The sequence below is a fragment of the Symphalangus syndactylus genome, chromosome 19, assembly GCF_028878055.3.
Source record: "Symphalangus syndactylus isolate Jambi chromosome 19, NHGRI_mSymSyn1-v2.1_pri, whole genome shotgun sequence".
Classification (NCBI taxonomy): Eukaryota; Metazoa; Chordata; class Mammalia; order Primates; family Hylobatidae; genus Symphalangus; species Symphalangus syndactylus.
This window is the reverse complement of record NC_072434.2, coordinates 72,083,777-72,108,623: the sequence shown is the minus strand read 5'-3', so window position 1 is coordinate 72,108,623 and position 24,847 is coordinate 72,083,777. Positions and strand designations below refer to the sequence as shown.

Sequence of the window (24,847 nt, the reverse complement as noted above, 5' to 3'; positions counted from 1 at the left end):
AGCTGTTTCTTAAGACTCCCCTTAACGTTAAAGAAAACAAGTATGTGCGTTAGGTCAAAAGAGTTATTGTAAATCATCTTGCTCTGTGTATTCTTTCCAAACAAAGAAAAAATTAAACTTCTCCAAGGCTCTTTTCCTTCACGAGGGCAAACAGAACTTCAGGTAGCTTACAGGAAAATTCACACCACTGTCACTCTTCATGTTCTCAATTCTGAACTACACACTACATGCTTTGAGTAGCCATTTGATGCGCAAAAGCCTGTGTTTTCTCATATCTACAATGAGGATGTTTTTCAGGATTCACAGTAATCTCTTAACACAGGCTATTAATACAGATGTGTGCTGTTGCTCCACAGCTGACAAATACCATAAAAATGTCTCGAAAGTATTAATGTTTGAATCAATCCCCAACCTCCACATCCAATTTTACTTTGGAAACCTAGAACCTTCTCCTTAAATACTCATGTCCTCCACATGCACTGAGGTATTGGAATTTCCTGGTCTGAATTTCAATCCCCAAAGCACCTGAGGCTCATGCTGCTATTACTGACTGTAGTTCCCTCCTTGTCCCCTGTGTAGTATAAAAATGAGTCCAAGCTGAATCTAGAGTAAATCTGCATGATGTGGACCACCAGGCTAGGGAGAAGGGAGATGCTGGTGGAATTCCTGACTTCAGCTTTGAAGGCTGGGACCATCTTTTCCTTCACCATTTTCCTAGGCTCCTAACCAGGACTTCACCACAGCACCATAGTTCCTGGAGTAGCTGTTCAGAAGCTCAATGTTTGTCCCTTCCAAGACACACTGATGACTGCCACCTATTGGCTGTGTCTTGGAGATGTCCCCAATGTTCCTGCAGCTCTCTGAACCGAACTTTTCTTCTCTGAAAATGGGTGAAAAGAAGATAAACCTCATAGAGTTCTTGTAGGGACTAATGTTTTGAGACATGGAAAGCAGGTCAACCATGCCTGGCTCCATAAAAAGGCTTCTGGGCATGCTGTGGCTGTTCATATTTATTATTTTTTTCTGAATTTTACTGAAACTCTCTGTAACATGCCCCAATGACTCATGTCCCTTATTGTTGGGAAAAGCATATCAAAAGCAAGTCCATTTTTGCATTTGTAAATGTAGTTTGACATTTCTTTTGCCTGGTCTTTGTTCTTGACATAGACAAAACAGGGGTCCCCTGCTGGTAAAAAAAAAAAAAAAAAAAAAGGTCCCACGTTCAACAAAATATCTGAGAAGGTTCTGGTTGAGATTTATTTAGTCAACACACATACATTAAGCATTTAATCTGAATAGTCACATTTCCAGCCAGACACTTGGCATTATTCAATGAACAAAGCAGTTAGGAGTTTCTGGGCCTCAATTTCATTTGGGGAGTCAGAAACTCACAGTAGACATTATAAGCAGTAGACATTATATGTCACGAGAATGTAACATATGATGCCTTCGTGTCCTCCTCTAGGTATAGATGCATCCTCCTAGATTCTGACAAAGATGAAGGATCTCAGAACCAATTATAACTTTTAAGTGAATGCAGAAAAAGAATTTTAGAAAATTCAAAATTACAACAAAATCTCAAAACAAATTCCATATAGAACATACATGCCTCAAGCCAATAAAGGCCATATATGACAAATGGACATCTGACATCATGCTAAACCTTCAAAAGTTGTAAGCCTTTTTTCTAAGAGTTATAGTAAGGCAAAGATATCTAATTTCATCACTCTTATTTAACATGCTACTGAATTTCCAGGCCAGAACAATTAGAGAACAAAACCAAAGACAGCCAAATTGGAAAGAAAGAAAATAACTGTCCCTGTTTGCAGATACCACAGTCTTATATGTATAAAACTTTAAAAACACTTAGAATAAATTCACTAAAGTTGCAGGATACAAAATCAAGATACAAGGGTCAGTAGCATTTCTATACACTAACAACAAACTATCTGAAAAACAAATAAAGAAAACAACTGACACCTGCAATAGTTACAAAAAGTTTACTTCCAAATAAAATTATTCAAAAATGTTAAAGATCTCTACATTAAAAGCTAAAGAAAATTGAGGTATAAAATTAAACATAAATAAAAGTTATCCCTTATTGATAAATTGGCCAAATTAATATTGCTAAAGTCTATGTTACACAAAATGATGTATATATTTAACATAATGCATATCAAAATATCAATAAAATTTTTCACAAAAACAAAAAAAAACAAAACTTCATATAGTACAGCAAAAGACTCTGAAAGCTGGCAGCATTGCACTACTTGACAGTCAAATATACTGCAAAGCTACAGTAACTGAAACAGTCCAATACTGGCATTAAAAACAGATAAATAGACCAATGGAGCAGAACAGAGAAAGATGAATACCTCACAGTCTCACTCATGTGGAATCTAAACAAGTTGATCTCATAAAAGTAGAGACTAGAAAGAAGACATGCTGAAGTTTTAGGAGAACGGGGCTTAGAGAATTATCTGTTAAATGATAATAAACAATGCCTGTTAGCTAGGAGGAATTAGTTCAAGAGACCTATTGTAGTGCAGAGTGACTACAGTTATTGAGAATATATTGTTTTTTTTTTTAAAGTGCCAAGACAATGTTGAGCGTTCTCACAATAAAAATAACTACTGAGGTAAAGCGTTTTTAATTAGCTAGAATTAAGCATTTCAAACATCATGTGTTACAAGATATATATATGTATATATATAATTTTGTCAATTTAAAAATAATTTTTAAACACATCATGGAGTGATAGCAATTCTCCAAATACTGAGACTGCATCTTTTTCATAACCTTAGCTGAACTATATAGAAAATACAGTTTTTATGATTTTTAAAAATGTCTACTTATCAGCCATAAGCATAGAAACTCTGATATTGACCAGCATGTTCTAGAACCAGCACAGAACATGGCAGTCACCAATGGACTCTATGGCTTTCACTTTAAGTTTGGGACACCTGGAGTTTCTGGTGCTGATGCTGATCATATGGATGACATTAAAGAAGCAGGTGGTGCTAACAGTCCCATCTCTGGCCATGGTGTGAACACAGAAATCAGGTTTGCATCCAATATCACCAAGGAACTATTTCAATCCAAAAGCTCTCTAGATCTCTGAGTTTTTTAATACAGAAAATGACTAAGGAATTGGCTCGTTTTGTGATTATTTATATAAATTCTGCAATGTAAGCTGCACCCATTTAAATAAAACATATTGTGATATGAGTAAGAAACTTCCCAAGATTCCAGTGTCAACGGGGAAGAAAAGATTATTCTAAAATTTAAATCCACAGAAGCATTTAGAAATTTAAACTCAAAAAATTAAATATAAATGTAAACATAAATGTAAATGTTTACTATTGTCTAATATATTACATAAACACTAAAAACTAAAAGATTCTACATGTACACATAAATTGTGCTATATGTAATTTATAAAGGACTAAATTTAAACTTTTTTGCTTGCCATTAAGTGTCCTTAAGATTTCTAAGATATATTTTTGCTTAAGGGGTTTCCAAATTCTAATGTTTCTTTATATAGTGATTATGATATATAGCCTACCATTATTGATGCTTTACTTATTCTAACTGATTTCATGTTTACCACATTTTGTGGTAGAATCTAATAACATTTCTCTCATACAAACATTACTAACTCAGTAATTTAATCCTATAAACTGTGTAGAGTACATCCCAATTATGCCAATTACATGATTCAAATGGTGCATTTATAACTTAAAAATGTCCTCAAACTCTCCAGTTAAATCCAATTTTTCACTATATTAAAAATTTCAAATTTCTTATCACGACCTACAAAATACTGTGTGAAATTACATGGGCTGCAGAGAACAGTGAGAAATCTGTAGCCATAATAAGCAAAGAAGAGAAAGAGCTATGACTGACGCATAGTTGGGCGTGAAAATAAAATAATAGTGAAGTACCAGAGATAACTATGAAACGAACACCATTCCTCTTAATTTCAGAGGCAGTTGTACAGCCTGGGTATACATGTGTTTTCTTTACATGCAGAGTTAATGCCATCTCTTTATGCTGAATATTTCTAATCTCTTACTTGTAGCCAAAAAGTGACTTAAACAAGAATATTTACTGCTAATTATAGAGCATCTATTATACCCCCAGGAAACCTAGCACTTTCCTGTGTTTGTTCACTTCATTTATATGTCAAAACAACTTTGTGAATTATGAAGCCTTCCCAGTGTACATCTAAACAAAGTGGCTCAATAAAGTGAAAAAAATTCAATTATGTAAAATATTAAAATGGAAACAAAAACCAAGTAAAAATTAGCCAAAATAGGGTTCTCCAACTGAAATACAAAAATAGAATGTACTAATTAAATAAAATGCAGCAACACACACATTGTACAATTACATCTTAAAATTATCTTGTGAACATTAATACATTTTGTGAAAGTTATTCTTAGAATTTCTCAGGAATATAGAGAAAATTTTATGAACTTTGGAATGAGAAAACTATACATTAGGTTTAGTATGATCAACAGACAAGAAAAAAACAGGATTTGCATGAGAAGATTCTAAGCCAGCAGCCATAAGATTTTACAGAAGTAAATTCAATACAAAGCAGAGAATAAATATTTACTTTCAGAATCTTTCAGATTCCTAGTTTGCTAGTAAATTACCAATACTTTTAAATTATATTTTGTTCCAATATTGTTTTTTTCTCAAAAAAGTACACACCTACACTCAAACACAATTACATGCTCCATAATTCTCTTCAAGCTAACACTTACGTTTAGAGTGACAGACTTATAAAATTAACTGCATGTTAATCAAAACTAAGTGTATGTTTGTGTTTTTACAGGCCAGAGAGGTCACAGGCTCAAAGAAAAATGTAGTATGACATTTTGTAAATAGTCATTCAGGATTCAAAATACATGGCTTTTCATTATACTCCTTTATAATTATCATTATAGTGGGCAATTGTAATGGTTGTACTGAAGATTATATAAGAGTATGATTGTCCAGTATTTACAAAAGAAAAAAATTAAAATATAACCTATGGTATGTTAGTCCATTTTGTACTGCTAGAAGGGAATACTTAACACTGGCAAATTAATAAAGAAAAGAGGTTTATTAGCCTCAGTTCTGTTGGCTATACAAGCATGACATCAGCATCTGCTTAACTTCTGATGAGGCCTCAGGAAGCTTTTATGCATGATAAAAGGCAAAGGGGTATCATGGCAAAAGACAAAGCAAGGGGAATATCAGCTTTTTTTTTTTTTTTTTTTTTTAACAACCAGCTTTCACATGAACTAACAGAGAACACACTAACTGCAGTAGTAAGAACACCAATCCATTCATGAGGGATCTACACCCATGACCTAAACACCTTCCACCAGACCCCGCCTCCAACATGGGGGAACACATTTCAACATGAGGTAAGGTACAAAAACACCAAAGCATATCATATAAAAAAAAATTCCCCAAGTTGTTTGAAATTAAAAGCCATTGGGAAAAGAGATTACTAGAGGTGTCCTTTCACTGTTACCCAGTAGTGTATTGTTACTATCTGTTACCTACAACTTTGTCTAAGGTGGTATAGGTTAATTATTGTGGCAAGGTATACTTCATTCAATGCAAAATATTCTTAACACATTAAAAATCATTTTGTTTTATGAAAAGAAATTGCATTCTAAAAGTAATATTTCAAAAGCTACTGTATTACCTTAATGTGCAACTCATAAAACATTTTACTACTAAAATTCAAAATGTTTCCCTATTACTATAATGCAAAATACTTCTCTGAATACCTAATGTGTTACTTAAAACACTGTTATACATCAAGAAAAAGCATTTCTATTTAGATTTTCCTTATAAATGTTACATTTAAGTGCCCTTAATCATTCATGAAAAAGCATATAAATGATGGTCATCTAATATAGAAGAACTTCTCATAGCTCTTATGCAGCAACTGACCACATGCTTTAACATAAACAATAAATATAAAATCAAGTGATTTTGAGCTATGAATTACATCAATATTAAAATATATAATCAAAAATATAAAAACTTTTAATGCAAAAAAGTATAACATGAATGTAACGGTACTTCAAAAAGACATCATCTCTTGATTCATTTAAATTTACATACAACTAAATTATCTATTTTAACTTTGAATTATTCTCGACAATCAATACTGCTTTAAAGTAACATCTGAAACTGTTAGTGCCTTAGTACTTTCTACAGTAAATTATGTAATGTTTTATTTAGATTTTATTTTGGACATTTGTTTGTATTCACTGTATCTGTAAAATATATTCTACTATACTATAAACTCTGGTGTTTTCTAAGGTATATATCTTGAAAAAAATGTTTTTCCACATTTGTAGGAGGTTTTTTGCCCCCATAAAATCCTCTAAAGTTGAATAAAGTCTGAATAATTGCTTAAGGGTTTTTCCTCTAGTATAGATCCTATTTACAGGAAGATCTTTGAAATAAGGGTACTGTAATCTTTTATATTTATAAATTTCATTCAGTATAGTGTTGTGCACTCTGAAGCTTACATTTTGTGAAACATCCTTAAACAGTCATTATGCTCATACCACTTTTATTCGGTATGAAATTACTGAAGCCATGTATAATGTAAGCAGTTTTTAAAGACTGCCACATTTTTTACATTTGTCAGGTTCCTCTTCAGTATAAATTCTCTTATACTTACTATGGATTGAGGATTGGTAAAAACCTTTTCCACATTCTTTACATTTGTAGCATTTCTCTCCAGTATGAATTCTTTTATGACGAGTAAGGCTTGAGAACTGGTTAAAGGCTTTGCCACATTCTTCACATTTGTAGGGTTTCTCTTCAGTATGAATTCTCTTATGCTTACTAAGGATTGAGGATTGGTAAAAAGCTTTGCCACATTCTTTACATTTGTAGGGTTTCTCTCCAGTATGAATTCTCTTATGGCTAGTTAGGTGAGAGCACTGTTTAAAAACTTTCCCACATTCTTCACATTTGTAGGGTTTCACTCCAGTATGAATTCTCTTATGTTGAGTAAGGCTTGAGAACTTGTTAAACGCTTTGCCACATTCTTTGCATTTGTAGGGTTTCTCTCCAGTATGAATTCTTTTATGCTGAGTGAGGTTTGAGAATTGAGTAAAGGTTCTGCCACATTCTTCACATTTGTAGGGTTTCTCTCCAGTATGAATTTTCTTATGGCTACTTAGGTGTGAACACCGATTAAAAGTTTTGCCACATTCTTCACATTGGTAGGGTTTTTCTCCAGTATGAATTCTTTTATGACGAGTAAGGCTTGCAAACTGTGTAAAGGCTTTGCCACATTCTTCACATTTGTAGGGTTTCTCGCCAGTATGAATTCTCCTATGTCTAGTTAGGTGTGAGCACTCATTAAAAACGTTGCCACATTCTTCACACTTGTAGGGTTTCTCTCCTGTATGAATTCTCTTATGTTGAGTAAGGTTTGAGAACTTGTTAAAGGCTTTGCAACATTCTTTGCATTTGTAGGGTTTCTCTCCAGTATGAATTCTCTTATGTTGTGTAAGGTTTGAGAACTGGGTAAAGGCTTTACCACATTCTTCACATGTGTATGGTTTCTCTCCACTATGAATTTTCTTATGGCTAGTTAGTTGTGACCACCAATTAAAAACTTTGCCACATTCATCACATTTGTAGGGTTTCTCTCCACTATGAACTTTCTTATGGTTAGTTAGTTGTGACCACCAATTAAAAACTTTGCCACATTCATCACATTTGTAGGGTTTCTCTCCAGTATGAATTCTTTTATGTTTGGTTAGGTTTGAGCATCGATTGAAAACTTTGCCACATTCTTCACATTTGTATGGTTTCTCTCCAGTATGAATTCTCTTATGTTCAGTAAGGATTGACCTCCGGCTAAAATTTCTGCCACATTCAATACATTGAAAGATTTTGCTTTTAGTTGATGAACATTGAGTAAGTCTATTGTAATACTCTTTCTGCCCCTTACCTTCATTCACAGTTCTCCTGTCTTTCACTAAGTGCAAATTGTCAAGGCCCCAGCTTCTATGTCTTGTCAGTGTCACTTTTTGGCATAAATCTTTCATATCCTGCTCTGGCAAAAGGTCTTGAATGGAATAAGATAAAATAGCTGAAAGAAATAAAAACAAAAAGTTATTCTGCTCACTCATCTCCAGGAAATATACTTTACAAATCTAATAAATATAATTATATCAGAGACATTAACAAGATGGCATAATAAAATATCACAGGCCATGATTCTTTTTTGAACATATAAACTTAACAAAAATATACTGACCAAAGTGCCTTTTTGAAAACTAGAAAATCTAGCTAAGAGTTTGCAACACCCTAGGTGAGCACAATTGCAAAATCCATGTAGAATAGAAAGTAAAGTTTGTTACATTTATACATACAGCCTTTCCTCCACCCCAATACAGCATGGTGCCTTTAAGAGTAAACTTCAAACTCCTGGCTTCTCCCTCAAAGCAAAGAACAAAAAAACAAAAACAAAAAAACAAAACATTGCACATGTGCCCATACTTCTGGCTTTTAGGGGCTTTCCAAAGACTGATTTCTGTTTCCCATAACAAAGACTACTGAAAGAAATGGTGGTATGCTTTGAATGACAGCTTTGGTCTGCTAAAAAAAAAAAAGGTAAATAATTGCTACTGCAGCAGAGAGATCACAGTGCCACAGACAGACACCAGGTGTAGCACATGATTACAGGTTTTTACAAAGAAACATGAACAAATCTCTTTAGCTGAACAGTAAACACACAATTCCAGAGAAGACAAATCATAAGAAGAGGTTTGAGAGGCTTTAAGAATCTCCAACCTGGCAAATAGCATCAGCCTCCTCCAGGACAAAGCCACTTATAAAGAGTGTGACAGGTGGCATTTTATTAATTCCCAAATATGAACCAAAGATTACAACATATGCAAAGTTATCAGGGTAACATGGTCCAATCAAGGAAACAAAATAAATAAAAAATTAATTCCAAGAAAATAAATATGTATAAATTATCTAAAAAATTCAAATGACTCATCTGAATGATTGATGCTCAATAAGTGAAATGGGGACGAAGACAACTAAATAAAACCAGGAAATGCGAGTATCAACAAGATAATAAAATATATAACAAGAAACAAACTGTGGGACTGAAGAATACAAGAAAATAACAGAAATGTTTATACATAAGATGTAAAAAAAATCAAGAATAAACACAAAAAGAACCATAACAAGACACATTATGAGCAAGATTTTGAAATCACAGAGAGGAATAAGATGTTGAAAGCAGCAACAGAAAAGTGATGTGTCATTTATAAGCATTCTCCTATGGGATTACCTGTGAATTTATCAACAGAAACCTTGCAGGGCAAAAGGGAGTTGAGTGATATAATTAGGGTGTTGAAAGAAAAAACAAAAACTTTCAAGCAAGAATACTATTAACCGTAAAACTGTCCTTCACAATTAAGAGAAGATGAAGATTTTCCAAGATAGCCAAATGCAGAAAAACTACATCGCCAGTACAACTGTCCCATAGAACATGTAAAATGGACTCCAGCCCACTGAAAATGTGTCGTTAAACAAAAAATTATATACAAATACATAACTGGGAAAGATGTACACATACACAAAAATAAAATTCTGTAGTTTTAGAATGATGGTGCTGAAAACACTTTTACTTATGCTCTACAATTTGAAAAATGCAGGAGAACAATAATAAACATCTGTTGATATCTATATAATATGAAATATATAATTAGTGACATCAATAATATGAAGTTTAGGGTAAATATAATGAAAAAAATTTCCATATGCAACTGAAGTTAAGCTATTACCAGTTTATTATATGTTGTAACTTTGGGGGTTTTAGTGATTCTCATGGTAACCACAAAGAAAATACCTACAGAGTACACATAAACACACACAGAAGAAGAGAATAGAAGCAATGGCTACAAGAATCCGATAAAACAATAAATGACAATAGTAAGTAATTATGTTATAGACAGCTATTCAACTATTCATCAACAAAACATCCCAATCAAAAGACTGAATAAAGAGATTTAGAAAAAAATTTTAAAAACCACAAACTATGTCTTGTCTCCAAGAGACTAACTTTAGACGACTGGTATAACAGACTAAAAGTGGCAGGAAGAAAGAAGATTCTATGCAAATAGCAACCAAATGACAGTTGGAAAGGTAACAATTATATTGGGAAAAGTACATTATATGTCAACAACTGTTATATTTCACAAAGTATACTTTAAGCCAAAATTGTCACAAAATATGAACATCAAGTAATAATAAAAGTGTTCATTTATTGGGAACATATATAATTTATAAGCACTCATGAATACACATAAGATTTACTAAGAACATACGTTCCCCACTAGGTTTCCCAAATAGATATGTTTATTAAAAAATTCCACAAGAATTTGAAATGCAAAGAGAAAACTAAATGGAAAGTGAAACCATATAGGAAGAGTAAAATCAGCAAGTTGTTGGAGCAGGAGGTCCTCTTCTTGCATATCTCCCAAAGCAACAAAAATTTATCAGCCATCTATGGACATAAGTGTCTTTGTGAGAGAGCCAGGCACCATAGCTCATATTTGTAATTCCAGCTATTTGAGAGGGTGAGGCAGAAGGATTACTTCAGGCCAGGTGTTTGAGACCAGCCTGGGTAATATAGCAAGACCCTGTCACACAAAAAGTACATTTATGATTGCTTTGTGATTCAGGGAAGGGGTTGTAATACCCTGCTAAAAGCACAAGACCAAGGAAAGCCTTTTTCAGAAAGCAAGTCTTCCTTCAGGTGGCAAACTTGAGGACCGCTGGTCTTGGCTACAGACGAGGAAATGGCCCATTTAACATGATTCCACTTAGAATTCTGAAGTAACATTGTAACTGTCATTAACTCCTCCCAGCCATAGTCAAGAAGAGATCCTGCCCATTCAGAGAGCTGGGGTCAGATGCTCATTCATGGCCACAGATGCAGAACTGCAGACCTTGACATTTACTGTGGTCTCTGAAGCAGGTGAATAACTCAGTTCTAGACCTTTAAGCTACATTCCATGGACAGTCCTGCCAACCTAGAGACCTGTGACTTGGTAAAAACCTCACAAGTACTGGGTGGGAGCCACACACATACAAACACTTGGTATTAGGCCAAGTGTCTGCCCTATAGATCAAAGTGCTGAAGGCAACTCAGTTGGCCAAGAAATAAGACAGAATTCACAAGCACACAAGCCCCTGCTAATAAGCCCACCAAAGATAGACCCCATTGTGGACCCTGCCAACAACCTTAGGACTCAGGTATATCCCCTCTCTACTATGAACCCAGAAAAGATCTCATCAGCCTGGAGACCCAATAGGATAAAATCTTTACCTGTATAAACCAGTTTATAAAAACTGGTAGAGGTGTTTGCTCCTTCAAATGCACAGACACCAATGCAAAGTGATATTGTGCCCATTATCAATGCTTCTATTTTAACATAGTCCTGGAAGTCCTAGACAGAACAATTAGGCAAGAAAATTTTTTAAAAGCCATAAAAATTGAAAAGAAAGAAGTAAAAATACTGCTGTTTGCTGATGACATTATCTTATATGTAGAAAGCCATAACAAATAAACCAAAAATCTCAGTAAATTGGAAGAATATAAAAGGTTATACAAATATCAGTTTTGTTCTAATACACTAACTACAAACCACTTAATAAAAAAACTCATTTACGGTAACATCTAAATAAATTTCTTAGCAAAAAATGTAAACAAGTGAAAAATCTTTACATTGGGAAATAAAATATTGATAAAAGAAACAAGAAAAAAACAAATAAATGTAAAGATACCCAATGTTTATGAATTAGAAGACTAATTATTGTAAAGTGCCATATTATCCAAAGCAATCAATAGATTCAATAAACTTCCTATCAAAATTCCAGTGGCCATTTTAAAAATAATGGAATAAAATTTTAAAATTTATATAGCATTACAAGACATTGAATAGTTGAGAAATAAGAACAAAGCTGGGGGCATCACACTTTCTGATTTAAAGCTCTATTTGAAAACTATGGTAATAAGAGTAGGATGGAACAAAATAGATACAAAAAAATGGAACAAAATAGAGAGCTCAGAAATAAACCCATGCATATAAGGTCAATGAATCTTTAATAAGGGCATCAAGAATACACAATGCACAAAAGATAGTCTCTTCAATAATTGATGCTGGGCAAAAAGAATATCTACATGCAAGTGAAATTAGACCATTTTTTCTTATATGATACCAAGAAATTAACTCAAAATAAAGACTTAAATGTCAGACAGAAATCCTTAAAAATCTTAAAAGAAAATATATTTTAAAAACTACTTGATATGGTTGTGGTAACGATTTTTTGGATATGACACCAAAAGTACAGGCAACAAAAGCAAATATTAACAAGTTGGACTGCATGAAACTAAAAAGCATCTGCACAGCAAGAAAAGCAATAAAATAAGAAAACCTGAAGGATGGGAGAAAATATTTGCAATCCATATATCAAATAAAAGGTAGATATCAACAATATATGAGGAACTCAGAAATCAAAAGGAACACAATAACAATGATAATAATAAATAATAAAATTGAAAAACAGGCAAAAGACCCAATAGATATTTTTCCAATGAAGACATACAAATGCCAACAGATATATCAGAGGGCTATCACCGATCATCAGGCAATCACAAATCAAAACCATGATGAAATATCACTTCACACTTAAGATGACTAATACATATATATTAAAAAGTGAGATAACAGTTTGACAATAATGTGAAGAAACAGGCTAAGCGTGGTGGCTCATGTCTATATGAGGCTGAAGTGGGCAGATCACCTGAGGTCAGGAGTTTGAGACCAGCCTGGCCAACATGGTGAAACCTCGTCTCTTCTAAAAATACAAAATTAGCCGAGTATGGTGGTGCATGCCTGTAATCTTGGCTACCTGGGAGGCTGAGGCAGGAAAATCACTTGAACCCGGGAGGTGGAGGTCATAGTGAGCTGAGATCGTGCTATTGCACTCCAGCTTGGGCAACAAGAGCAAAACTCCATCTCAAACACAACACAACACAACACAACACACAATGTGAAGAAACAGAAATCCTGTACTGTGTACTTTAAAAGTTGTAAATGGGTGAAGTCATTATAAAAATTAGTATGAAGGCTCTTAGAAAAAGATACAAGTATCATAAAATTCAGCAATCCCAGTTCTGTGTATATAACCAAAGGAAATGAAATCAGTATCTCAAAGAAATATCTGCATCGTCATATTTATTACAGTATCATTCACAATTGCCAAGATATGACAATAACCTAAATGTTTTTAGACAGTAAATAGATAAATATGGTTTACATACACAATAAAATATTATTTGGTCATAAAAATAATGTAATTCTGCCATTTAAACAACATGGATGGACTGGAAAGACACTATGCTAAGTAAAATAAGCCAGATACCAAAAGGCAAATACTGTATGATCTCACTTATACAAAGAATCCAAAATGGTGAAACTCACAGAAGCAGAGAGTACAGAGGGAGTTGGCAGGGCCTAGAAGTGAATAAATTGGGAAGGTGTTTTTCAGTGTTTTTGTTTTTTTGAGACAGAGTCTTGCTCTGTCACCCAGGATGAAGTGCAATGGCAGGATCTGGAGTGCAGTGGCTGCTTGCTGCAGCCTCCACTTCCCAGATTCAAGCAAATTCTCCTGCCTCTGCTTCCCGAGTAGCTGGGATTACAGGCACCCACCACCACGCCCAGCTAATTTTTGTTTTTTTAGTAGAGATGGGGTTTCATTATGTTGGCCAGGCTGGTATCGAACTCCTGACCTCCAGTGATCTGTCCACCTTGGCCTCCCAAAGTGCTGGAATTGTTGTTTGGTTTTAAGATGAATAAATTTAACAGATCGAATGTGTAATTTTATGAATACAGTTAATAATAATGTCTTGTATGCTAAAATTTGCTAAGGCAGTAGACATTAGGAATTCTCACTCCAAATCAATTTGAGTGTGTTAATTATAGTACAATGTGTACACATCAAATTTTTATGTTGGACATAATTTTTATTTGTAAAAGAGTTGTTAAACAAATATATATGCATACATGTATATGTGTGTATGCCCCAGTAAGCTTTACAGTAAATAAAAACAAATTTAAAATATAGTTATTTAAAAATAAGGTAAAAGGTGGGAGTTTAATATATGCTCAGCAATCTTCCAAGCTCCCTAATAAAATAGTATTTTTTTAAATGTAAGGAGTAGATATATTAAATTATATTACTGTTGATATTGTAACAATGTGGGCATAGAGTTTAAATTACCAATCTCGGTTTTTACTTAGAAAATAAAATTTTGAAGTAAAATAAGTTTAGATTTTCTTATATTTAGTGTTCTGATAAAATCACTGAGTATGAGATTCTGTAAAATCACATTTGAAACCTCCATAGGATAGAAAATCATAAAGCTGAAAATACAACACATGTCTGTGGTGTTCCTGGGATTTCTGAACCAAATGCCAATATACCACTACTCTTGCAAATTTCAGACAAGATGCAAAAAGAGAATTAAATGGTTTAAAATAGAGTTTCTCAAAAATATGTAGATATTCCTATGTTCCCCAAAGCAATGGAAAAACAGTCAGATTATATAGTGCCTTCTAAACCATGAAGAGGACTTTGCTTCACTCTGTAACCTCAAAGGAAAATCACTTCATGGGTAGTGGAATCCTTAGAGAACTTAAGAGCATGGGGCAGAAGATGCTCCTGTGAGAGGAAGACAAAGAAAACCAGGCTTTTCTGAAGCAGAGCTGCCCAAACCACATTTTCATTTCTGGCTTTCTCCTTGACATTTGGGCCTCTAACCTGTGTCATCTGCTTTATTTACTCCTACCTGCCTTGAAATTTGGCTACTATCACCTGTCTCTTTAAACTCCCAGGCTGTTTTCTTTGCTCTGGAAAGGTGATCAGGTCTGGATTAGACATTAGCAAGACCTGTTTCATTAGAAAAAATAACATAACTCTTGCTGGCATGCTCCAGTTACCAACCTGGTATGGTGCTCAGTAGGAAAAAAAATTTTTTAGAAGGTTCTAGAAAATTACTCCAAAAATACTATTTTCTGACATTAACTATACAATATTTAGAAAGGATTTTAAATGTATAGGTTCTTTTTGTTTGTTGAGACAGAGTTTCGCTTTTGTTGCCCAAGCTGGAGTGCAATGGCACGATCTCGGCTCACTGCAACCTCTGCCTCTCAGGTTCAAGTGATTCTCCTGCCTCAGCCTCCCAAGTAGCTGGGATTACAGGCACATGCCACCACGCCCATCTAATTTTTTTTTGTATTTTTAGTAGAAATGGGGTTTCACCATGTTAGCCAGGCTGGTCTTGAACTCCTGACCTCAGGTGATCTGCCCATCTCGGCCTCCCAAAAACATACAGGTTCTCAGCTTCACTACCCAATACTACTGAATCAAAACTTGGTAGTGTAATTAGATTCTGAGGTGTGGGCAACAATATCTTATGCCACTAAAGTTCTGGAATTACCAGTAATCTAGAGTGAAGAATTTAGATCACCTTAAAATTTCTGTCAAGATGAAACATTTTGAAGATTTTATTTTCTACACCAACAAATTACCAAGTTTTCCTTAGAAGCAGAGATCAAAAACTCATTCATGCAAATAATAAACTCCCAGGTAACATTTCAGGAGTGAAAAATATGGAATCCGTAGTATGAAATATAAATTGTGTATTGAAGTTATCCTCACCCAGGGAGACCAGGTTTCTGTAGTTCTCGAACATCACATCCCTATACAAATTTCGCTGGGCAGGGTCCAGGCATGCCCACTCCTCTGGAGAGAATTCTATGACCACATCACTGAATGCCAATAGTCCCTGGGGGGGAAAATACACACATATTTACAAAATGTGCCATGGGCAGAATTCTTAATTTGACTCCAACTGAAGAGAGTAAAGTGAATTTGTTCTGGCAGAAATTGTCCAGCAAGACATTGTTTAAAACACAAAGATTCTCAAATGCATTCTGTAACTCTAAGGAAAGAGGATGGCATAAGATTTACAAAACCAGTGTAGATGCTATATTTTTGTAAGTGTTGTAGTATAAAACTAAGGGCGCCAATACAGGCATTACATATTGGATAGCTATATTTACATTACACAGGATAAGCTGGATAAATTTCTCAGATGGAAAAATCATTTGAAGTGCTTCTCAGATTTTAATGCATGTGACAAGAAATTGGAAATCTGTTTAAAATGTAGATTTTGATTCAGAAGGTCTGGGCTGAAACCTGACTTTTTGAATTTTGAACAAGTTCACCTGTGATGCCAATGCTTCCACACCAAGAAGAATATTCTGCCAAACATTAAGTGTCAGAGCCTGCATTTATCTCAGTTCATTTGACCATTAAACGAGAGCCTTCATTTTCCAAAGCAAAATATAGGCCAAATAATTTAAGAAGGAGAACTTCCAAATTAAATGTGATGGTTTATGCCCATCAGTTATTAAATCTCCCCAATGTACTTAATAATACAGAGAAAACTAATTTGCTTTATAGTGAAGAAATCTGTCAGAGAGCACCTTAACCTAGTGAATAAAATTAACATCAACTGTAACAGAAAAAACTGGTATCACGTGTAAAAATGCACAGGAGGAGGTTACAACATCATTGCTATAATAGCATAGGTCAAGAAGGCAAAATCTGAATCTAATCATAAAGAAACATCAGTTTCATGCAAAGTTCCATCAACTTTCCTTTAACTAATCCAAGGACCCAAATCCATCTCCAACGGGAATCTTGGGCATCCACACCTGCCTATGTTCAACAGATACAAAAGAAACATTCATTTTGCAGGTCAAAATTTATAGTAAAGTTTGCTTATGGTACTTAAAAAGCCTGAATGGATATAAAACATTGATATATAGGAAAGAAATATTTTTCAGAGCCCCTTGACTATCATAAGAAGAAAAACTTAAAAAGTACTTGAAATAAACTTATTAGGCAGAAACATTACAAATATATAAATAAAAGTCTGCAAGTTTTAAACACGCGACATTCCTGGAGAAACAGCTGACCCAGCCCTTGACCTAGTACTCACTTACCAGCCATTTCTTCCTCTTTTTCTGATTTCTGTTCAGATGAGATTATCTGGACAAATCACACATCTTGAGAATATGCCTTTAGAGATGTCAGCACAACTCCTTCACCTGATATGACCACACACACAGGCAGAAGGACCTTGAAATGCAGAAAAAGCTACTCTTCTGTTTCTTCATCACACAAGACAGGAACAATGAGCTCCTACGTAAAGGTCAAAATGTGAGTTTTCATTTTCCTGCTATCAAGTGCCCTTCTCTGCCATGGAAGCCAGCAATTTTGGCTACAACAATAAAAATATTGGCTGCACTGACTTGACCACACCAAACCAAAGGAGAGCAGGCCCTGTGACATTCCTCTGGAACAAAGGCTGAACTCAACTCTCACAAATGTATCTAAGGGCCCTCATGCTTGACCCTGACCTTACCTTAGGATCACATGGGGTACTAAACTAAAACAACACTGATGTTCTTACCCAGACCAACAGACAGAACCTGTGGGGAGGGTAAAAGTGAGAGTATTTCTTTAAACTGGCCATGTGATCCTAATTGGAAGCTTGGGCTGAGAGCCACTTAGCTAAGCACTGCTTCTGAAACTTCAGTGTGCATATATCATTTGCTATTCTGAGCCCCACTTTAAGTAATGTGATTCTGTAGGTTTGGAAGAGGTCTATTAACTGGCTTCTGTAAGAAGTCCCTGATCGTGTTAATGTTGATCCTCCTAGGCCCATCATGAGTAGCACTTAGCTAGAAAAAAAACAGGCACAACAGAGTCCCTTTACACAATACTCTTAGCCCAATACAAATATTTATGATCCAAAGTGAAGACCACCAGTCACAATTCTGAAACATGGCATTGTCTGCTAGCCCTTTAAAGTTTAAAGAGGACCACAATGTCTGGGCAAATCTCCATTTGGGAAACAACCTGTGCATATACATTAATGCAATGCATATACATACAATACTATGGGCCTGCCACTTAGGCACAAGACAGCTCATGGGGATACCGGACCCCCATTTACATGCTCAACCGAATCATACGGTTGTAATCTGTCTTGGAGATCATCATTAATAAAACCGGTAAAACCTTGACTGTTCTGGCCCGGCAAGAAACTCAGATGAGAAATGCTATCTATCAAAATAAATGGACTCTCGACTACTTGCTAGCAGCTGAAAGAGAAGTCTGTAGAAAATTTAACCTTACCAATTGCTGCCTGTACACAGATGACCAGGACAAGTAGTCAAAGATATAGTTAAAGACATGATGAAACTGGCACATGTGCCTGTACAAGTGTGGCATGGATTTGACTCTGAGGCCATGTTTAAAAACGGTTCCCAGTGCTAGGAGGATTTAAAACTCTTATAATAAAAATCGTAGTAATAGGAACCTGCTTACCGATCCCTTATTTACTATCTGTACTCATTCAAATGGTAAAAGGTTTCATGGCTACACTAGTTCACCAGAATGCTTCAGCACAAGTGTACTACATAAATCACTATCGATCTGTCATGCAGGAAGACACAGGTAGTGAAAATGAAGTTGAGAACTCCTACTAATAAAATGAGTGAGAGTCTCAAAGGGGGTGAATAAGGGAGGAGACCACCCCTCATATTGTCTTATGCCCAATTTCTGCCTCCAAAGAAAGAAGAAGTAAAAACTAAAAGGCAGAAATGAAATCCACAGGCAGAAAGCCCAGCCCCGTGCTCTGGGCCTGGTAGTTAAAGATCGACCCCTGACCTAACTGGTTATGTTATCTATAGATTCCAGACATTGTATGGAACAGCATTGTAAAAATCCCTGTCCTGTTCTGTTTCGTTCTGATTACTGGTGCATGCAGCCCCCAGTCACGTACCCCCTGCTTGCTCAATCGATCAAGACCCTCTCACATGGACCCCCTTAGGGTTGTGCGCCCTTAAAAGGGACAGGAATTGCTCACTTGGGGAGCTCGGCTCTTGAGACAGGAGTCTTGCCAATACTCCCGGCCGAATAAACCTCTTCCTTCTTTAACTTGGTGTCTGAGGAGTTTTGTCTGTGGCTCATCCTGCTACACAGCCATTTGATCCTCAACAAATCTAACAAAATCAAGCAATGGGGAAAGGATTCCCTATTTAATAAATGGGGCTAAGATAACTGGCTAGCCATATGCACAAAGATGAAACTGGATCGCTTCCTTACACCATATACAAAAATTAACTCAAGATGGATTAAAGACTTTTACATTTGTAAAACCCAAAACTATAAAAACTGTAGAAGAAAATCTAGGTAGTACCATTCAGGACATAGGCACAGGCAAAGTTTTCATGATGAAAATGCCAAAGCAATTGCAACAAAAGCAAAAATTGGCAAATGGGATCTAATTAAACTAAAGAGCTTCTGCACAGCAAAAGAAATGATCATCAGAGTGAAAAGACAACCTACAGAATGGGAGAAAATTTTTGAAATCTATCCATCTGACAAAGGTCCAATATTCAGAGTCTACAAGGAACGTGAACAAATCTACAAGAAAAAAACAACCCCATTAAAAAGTGGGCAAAGGACATGAACAGACACTTCTCAAAAGAAGACATACATGCAGCCAATAAACATATAAAAAAAAAAGCTTAACATTAGATAATTAGAAATTGATCATTAGAAAAATGCAAATCAAAACCATAGTGAGATAGCATCTCATGCCAATCAGAATGGCTATTAAAAAGTCAAAAAGCAGTCTGGGGGCAGTGGCTTACACCTGTAATCCCAGCACTTTGAGAGGCCGAGGCAAGTGGATCACTTGAGGCCAGGAGTTCAAGATCAGCCTGGCCAACACAGTGAAACCCTGCCTCTATTAAAAAATAGAAAAAAATAGCTGGGCATGGTGGTGCATGCCACCATGTAATCCCAGCTACTCAGGAGGTTGAGGCATGAGAATCACTTGAACACAGGAGGTGGAGGTTGCATTGAGTTGACATCATGCCATTATATTCCAGCCTGGTGACAAAGTGAGACTGTTTCAAACAAAAAAAAAAAAGGTAAAAAAACAACAGATGCTGGTGAGGTTGTGGAGAAAAAGAAGCACTTTTACACTGCTGGTGGGAGTGTAATTAGTTCAACCATTGTGGAAGACAGTGTGGCGATTCCTCAAAGACCCAGGGGCAAAAATACCATTTGACTCAACAATCCCATTACCAGATGTACACCCAAAAGAATATAAATCATTCTTTTATAAAGATACATGCATACGTATGTTCACTGTAGTACTATTTACAATAGCAAAGTCATAGAATCAACCTAAATGCTCATCAATGATAGACTGGATAAAGAAAATATGGTACGTGCACACCATGGAATACTATGCAGCCATAAAAAGGAATGAGATCATGTCCTTTTCATGAACACAGATGGAGCTGGAAACCATTATTCTCAGCAAACTAATGCAGAAACAGAAAACCAAACACTGCAAGTTCTCACTTATAAGTGGGAGCTAATTGATGAGAAAACATGAACATGTTGGGGGAACAACACACACTGGGCACCTGTTGGGGGGCTGGGGGGAGGGAGAACATCGGAAAGAATAGCTAATGGATGCTGGGCTTAATACCTAGGTAATGGGGTGATCTGTGCAGTAAACCACTATGGCACACATCTACGTAACAAACCTACACATCCTGCACATGTACCCCTGAATTTTTTTTAAAATCTTGAAAAAAAAAAAAAAAAGGAAAGGATGAATTTCAGGGTTTCCCGAGTGGCTAAAATGTAGAGAGATGTTCCAGATAAGAAGGCATGGAGGAGAAGCTCCAAATTTTACCCATAACTTCCCCTAACATCTTTGGCTGCATCATGCACTTTGTAAATGCAGTGATGATAGCCAAAATTTCAGGAGTCTGCAGCAGTTTAGAAGGTATGAGAACTGACGGGCTACTGCTTAATGCAGAAAATACAAGATAAAATGGATTTAAATATCTCAAAATGTTCTTGAAACACTGAAAGTTGAAACTTTTGGTTCTAGACAAGATGGGATAAGCAAACTCTATTCTATTCTCAAAAATTATAGCAATGGGCTTATAAAAACTTACAAAGCATCAGTCTAAAGACTCTGAAAGTACAGAAAAGAAGGCAGACTAACTTGGAACAGCAGGAGTGGTTTAACGGCTACTGCCCTGGGTATGTCTTTTATTTTGTTTTGCCTCCTATATATCCTGGTTCAGTAGCAGAGAACACAGTAACCTGGAAAAGGCAACTGAAAAATAATTAAAAAAAAAAAATCTAACATGCTCTCTCTAGCCAAAGGAGCATGGGATAAAGATGGCCTATGCAGAAAGTGATTACTTGACAACACTTTTTCATACTCTGGCAAACATCACACACAAGTAAGGCATAACACTTCTCTTCCCACAGTGCTAGTGTTACAAAAACTAGGAGCAGAACTCTTTCATCCTCACCCTGCGATATTGAGGCCTAGCTTCTCCCAACCCAAATTGAACTGAATGCACTGTCAAGGCAAATACTGAACAGGGCTCTGTCTTCCATTCTCATCCTGCCATTTAGGTGCAGCCTATCACCCCACCCCCATGGGCTTTGCATTCAGGGAGACTGTAAGTGGAGCTCTCCCTTACATTCCTGCCCCACAGTAATTAGGGAATGCTGTTTCATCTACCTCCTGATCACCACCTTGATGAGGGAAAAATTGCCTGTTAGGGTTAAGAATATGACCAAACACATGATGCTTGGCACTGGTAAAACTGACTTTAGCTTATTAACTACATATTCTCACATGCCAAGGAAGAAACACCTTGGACACCACACAGAACCACAGAGGGAGTGGTGCTTGCAAGCAGAGTTTAAATGTTGGTGATAATCAGAGATTCTGAAAGTTTTGTTTCTAAATTTCTGCATTACCTTTTTCTTTTGTGTTTACTTTTTAGCAGACTCTTACTTATTTTTAAGTTTATCAATTCTTTTATCTGCTTGCTCAAGTGCTCTGTTAAAGCCCTCTAGTAAATTTTTTATTTCAGGTAGTATACTTTTGTTCTAGAATTTCTATTTGGTTGACTTTTTTAAAGTCCCTATTTGTTTAGTGATATATTCTATTTGGTGGAACATTGTTTTACTCATTTGCTTTTTGTTCATTTTTCTTTTGGCTTTTAAAACATGCTTATGAAAGTTGATGTAAAGGCTTAGTTTAATAAATATTATGTCTGTGCTTCCTAAGAGAGTTTCTGTTAATTCATTAGTATTTTCCTGTGAATAATATTTTGTTGTTCATTTGAATGACTAATTATTTTTTTATTTGCTTATTTATTTTATTTTTTAGAGATGGGGTCTTCCTATGTTGCCCAGTCTGCAGTACAGTGGTTATTCACAGACTCAATCATAGGGCACTGAAATGCCTAGGCTTAAACAATTCTTCCGTCTCAGCCTCCTGAGTATCTGGGACCTGTAGTGCACATCATCTTGCCTGGCTCATCATTTTTTATTGTTGAAAAGTGGACATGTTGAATACTATACTGTAGTAAATCTGGAAATCAAATTCTCCTCCCTCCCTAGGCTTTGTGGCTGTTTGCTGTGAGTTGTGGTAACTTATTTAGTGATCATCTCAGTTTATTTTTAAAGCTCTATTCTTTGTCTTAAGTGGTCCCTGATACCTATGTTTCATTAGTTGTTGGCTCTAGATTCGAGAGAGGATTTTTTAAATGTCTAGAGAATACACTTTTTTTTTTTTTTTTTGAGACTGAATCTCACTCTGTCACCAGGCTGCAGTGCAGTGGTGTGATCTCAGCTCACTGCAACCACCACCTCCCAGGTTCAAGCGATTCTCTTGCCTCAGCCTCCTGAGTAGCTGGGACTAAAGGCATGTGCCACCACATCCAGCTAATTTTTGAATTTTTAGTAGAGACGGGGTTTCAACATGTTGGCCAGGATGGTCTCGATCTCTTGACCTCGTGATCTGCCCACCTTGGCTTCCCAAAGTGCTGGGATTACAGGTGTGCGCCACCGTGCCCGGCCAAGATCTTTGAGCATTTTGTTTTCTATTTCTAACATTTTCTATTTAATGAATACTTTCTCAGTTTGCCTGATTTCTCCACAAAATTAATTTATATATTCACTTATTAGGCATTTAAGGTTCATAGATATGTATTACTTTAATTCATTTTTTTCTACTTACTTGGGACTAAATTTACCCGATGATACCTGTGTTTTCAGCTGTGCTACCTTTGGAACCTGCAATAGTTTTGCTCCACTGACCATGCATATTCAGCTTGGATGTCCACGAGCCCATGTTTAACATAACAGATCTAGACAGAAAACGATAAACTGGCCATCTCCTTGTCATGGATGCAGGCTCTGTCTCCTTTTCTCATCTTCTACTTCTCTACAGTCTTAAATCACATTTTCAAGTAAAACATAATAGAAAAAATTTGTGTCTTCTTTATCAAGCAAGTAATTCAAATTCTAGGTCCCAGTTTCAAGTCTCTCTCAGAGTGACTCCTGTTCTGTTACTGCTGTTGTCAGATTTCTGTACCTTACTCTAGGCCCATCTATAAACTTTCTTGTAAAATTCAGTTGTAGCAAATTACCTTGAAGAGTCAGTTTAGCAAGAACATTTCATCCTTAATATCTGATCAGCTTCAATGTTTCATAAGATTTCTCACTGTCCACCATCCCACAAGTCTGATCACTCTGGCTGTCCCCAGCAAGAATTGGTTTGATCACTTTAACCAGAATACCCCTCATCCTTGTTTCCTCTTAGTAAGTTTTCATCCATCAGCCTTTAGCTTGCTCCTTGGCTATAAGTTCTTACTTACCCATACTGTCTATATTTAGAGTTGAGCACAAGCTTTCTCCCCAACTACAAAAATCTTACTGCAGTGGTATCTACACCCATCTTATTATTCTGAATAAAGTGTTTCTAATTATGCTTTAACAAGTATCATGGAATATTTTTTAACATGTTTGACATGGAATTTGTAAATAGTGTTCCTCACACATGGACAGCCAAAAGTGATCAGCCTTAGCTGGAGATAGAGCAAGGTAAATATCTAGCTGTAGTTTTTTTCAGAATTCTAAGTTGTTAGTGCATCTCAATTAATAGTCATATTTGCTTATTTCTGCATATTTTAAATATTAATGGTTTGACTGGAGAGTGGATAAATGGTTAGTTTAAGGAAGTTCTTGCATCACCAAGGTAGTCATTGATTTTCCTATTTAAGCCTTGAACATTTTCATGCCTGAGAACAGGTACCTGGAAATGATGTATTCATTCAACAGTGAGCTGTTGACTGCTTTAGGCCTTGTGACAAATGAACAAAATAATTCAATATAAAATATCCTGCACCAATGACAGTATAAAGCTCTGCAACAAAATGTTAACTCAATTGGTGTGGACTTCCCCAACCATGTACATTTTAAAGGTCTTCAGAACTGGCTCTAGACTTGCCCTTAGAAGGTAACCTCCACGCTCTTAGAAAATTCTACCTGATAAGAAAGATTGTCTTAGTTCACTTGAGGTCTTGGGCAACAACATATATATGATTCTAACCATATAAGTGGAAGTGAATCTCTTGTTTTTGTATGCACGGGTCTCTAGGCCATGCTGTATTAGTTTGACCTCTACAGTAGAAATGGTGATTGAGTAGCTAGAGCCAGTCATGTGCCCACTGCATGCCTATGCAATTGAATCCCAACAAAATACTTTGGACACCAAGACTCTGGTTGGTTTCTCTACTTGGCAAAACTT

At 35.8% G+C, this 24,847-nt stretch overlaps 1 protein-coding gene across 8 annotated transcripts in view; it reads right to left on the bottom strand.

The window, feature by feature from the left end:
* Positions 1-1,233: 1,233 nt before the first annotated feature.
* ZNF678 (zinc finger protein 678) overlaps positions 1,234-24,847 on the bottom strand; it is a 57,269-nt gene continuing 33,655 nt past the window's right edge. For 4 of the 8 annotated variants that reach the window (XM_055234124.2, XM_055234125.2, XM_063613388.1 and 1 more), the window contains 2 exons: positions 15,784-15,910; positions 1,234-8,128 (listed from right to left, as the gene is read on the bottom strand). In XM_055234124.2, coding sequence (XP_055090099.1) covers positions 6,636-8,128; positions 15,784-15,910 — 1,620 coding nt within the window. In that variant the 3' untranslated portion in view covers positions 1,234-6,635. Of the gene's footprint in view, positions 8,129-11,386; positions 11,508-15,783; positions 15,911-17,135; positions 17,527-24,847 lie in introns of those variants that run through there. The other 4 variants (XM_055234126.2, XM_055234127.2, XM_063613392.1 and 1 more) reach the window with 3 other exon arrangements.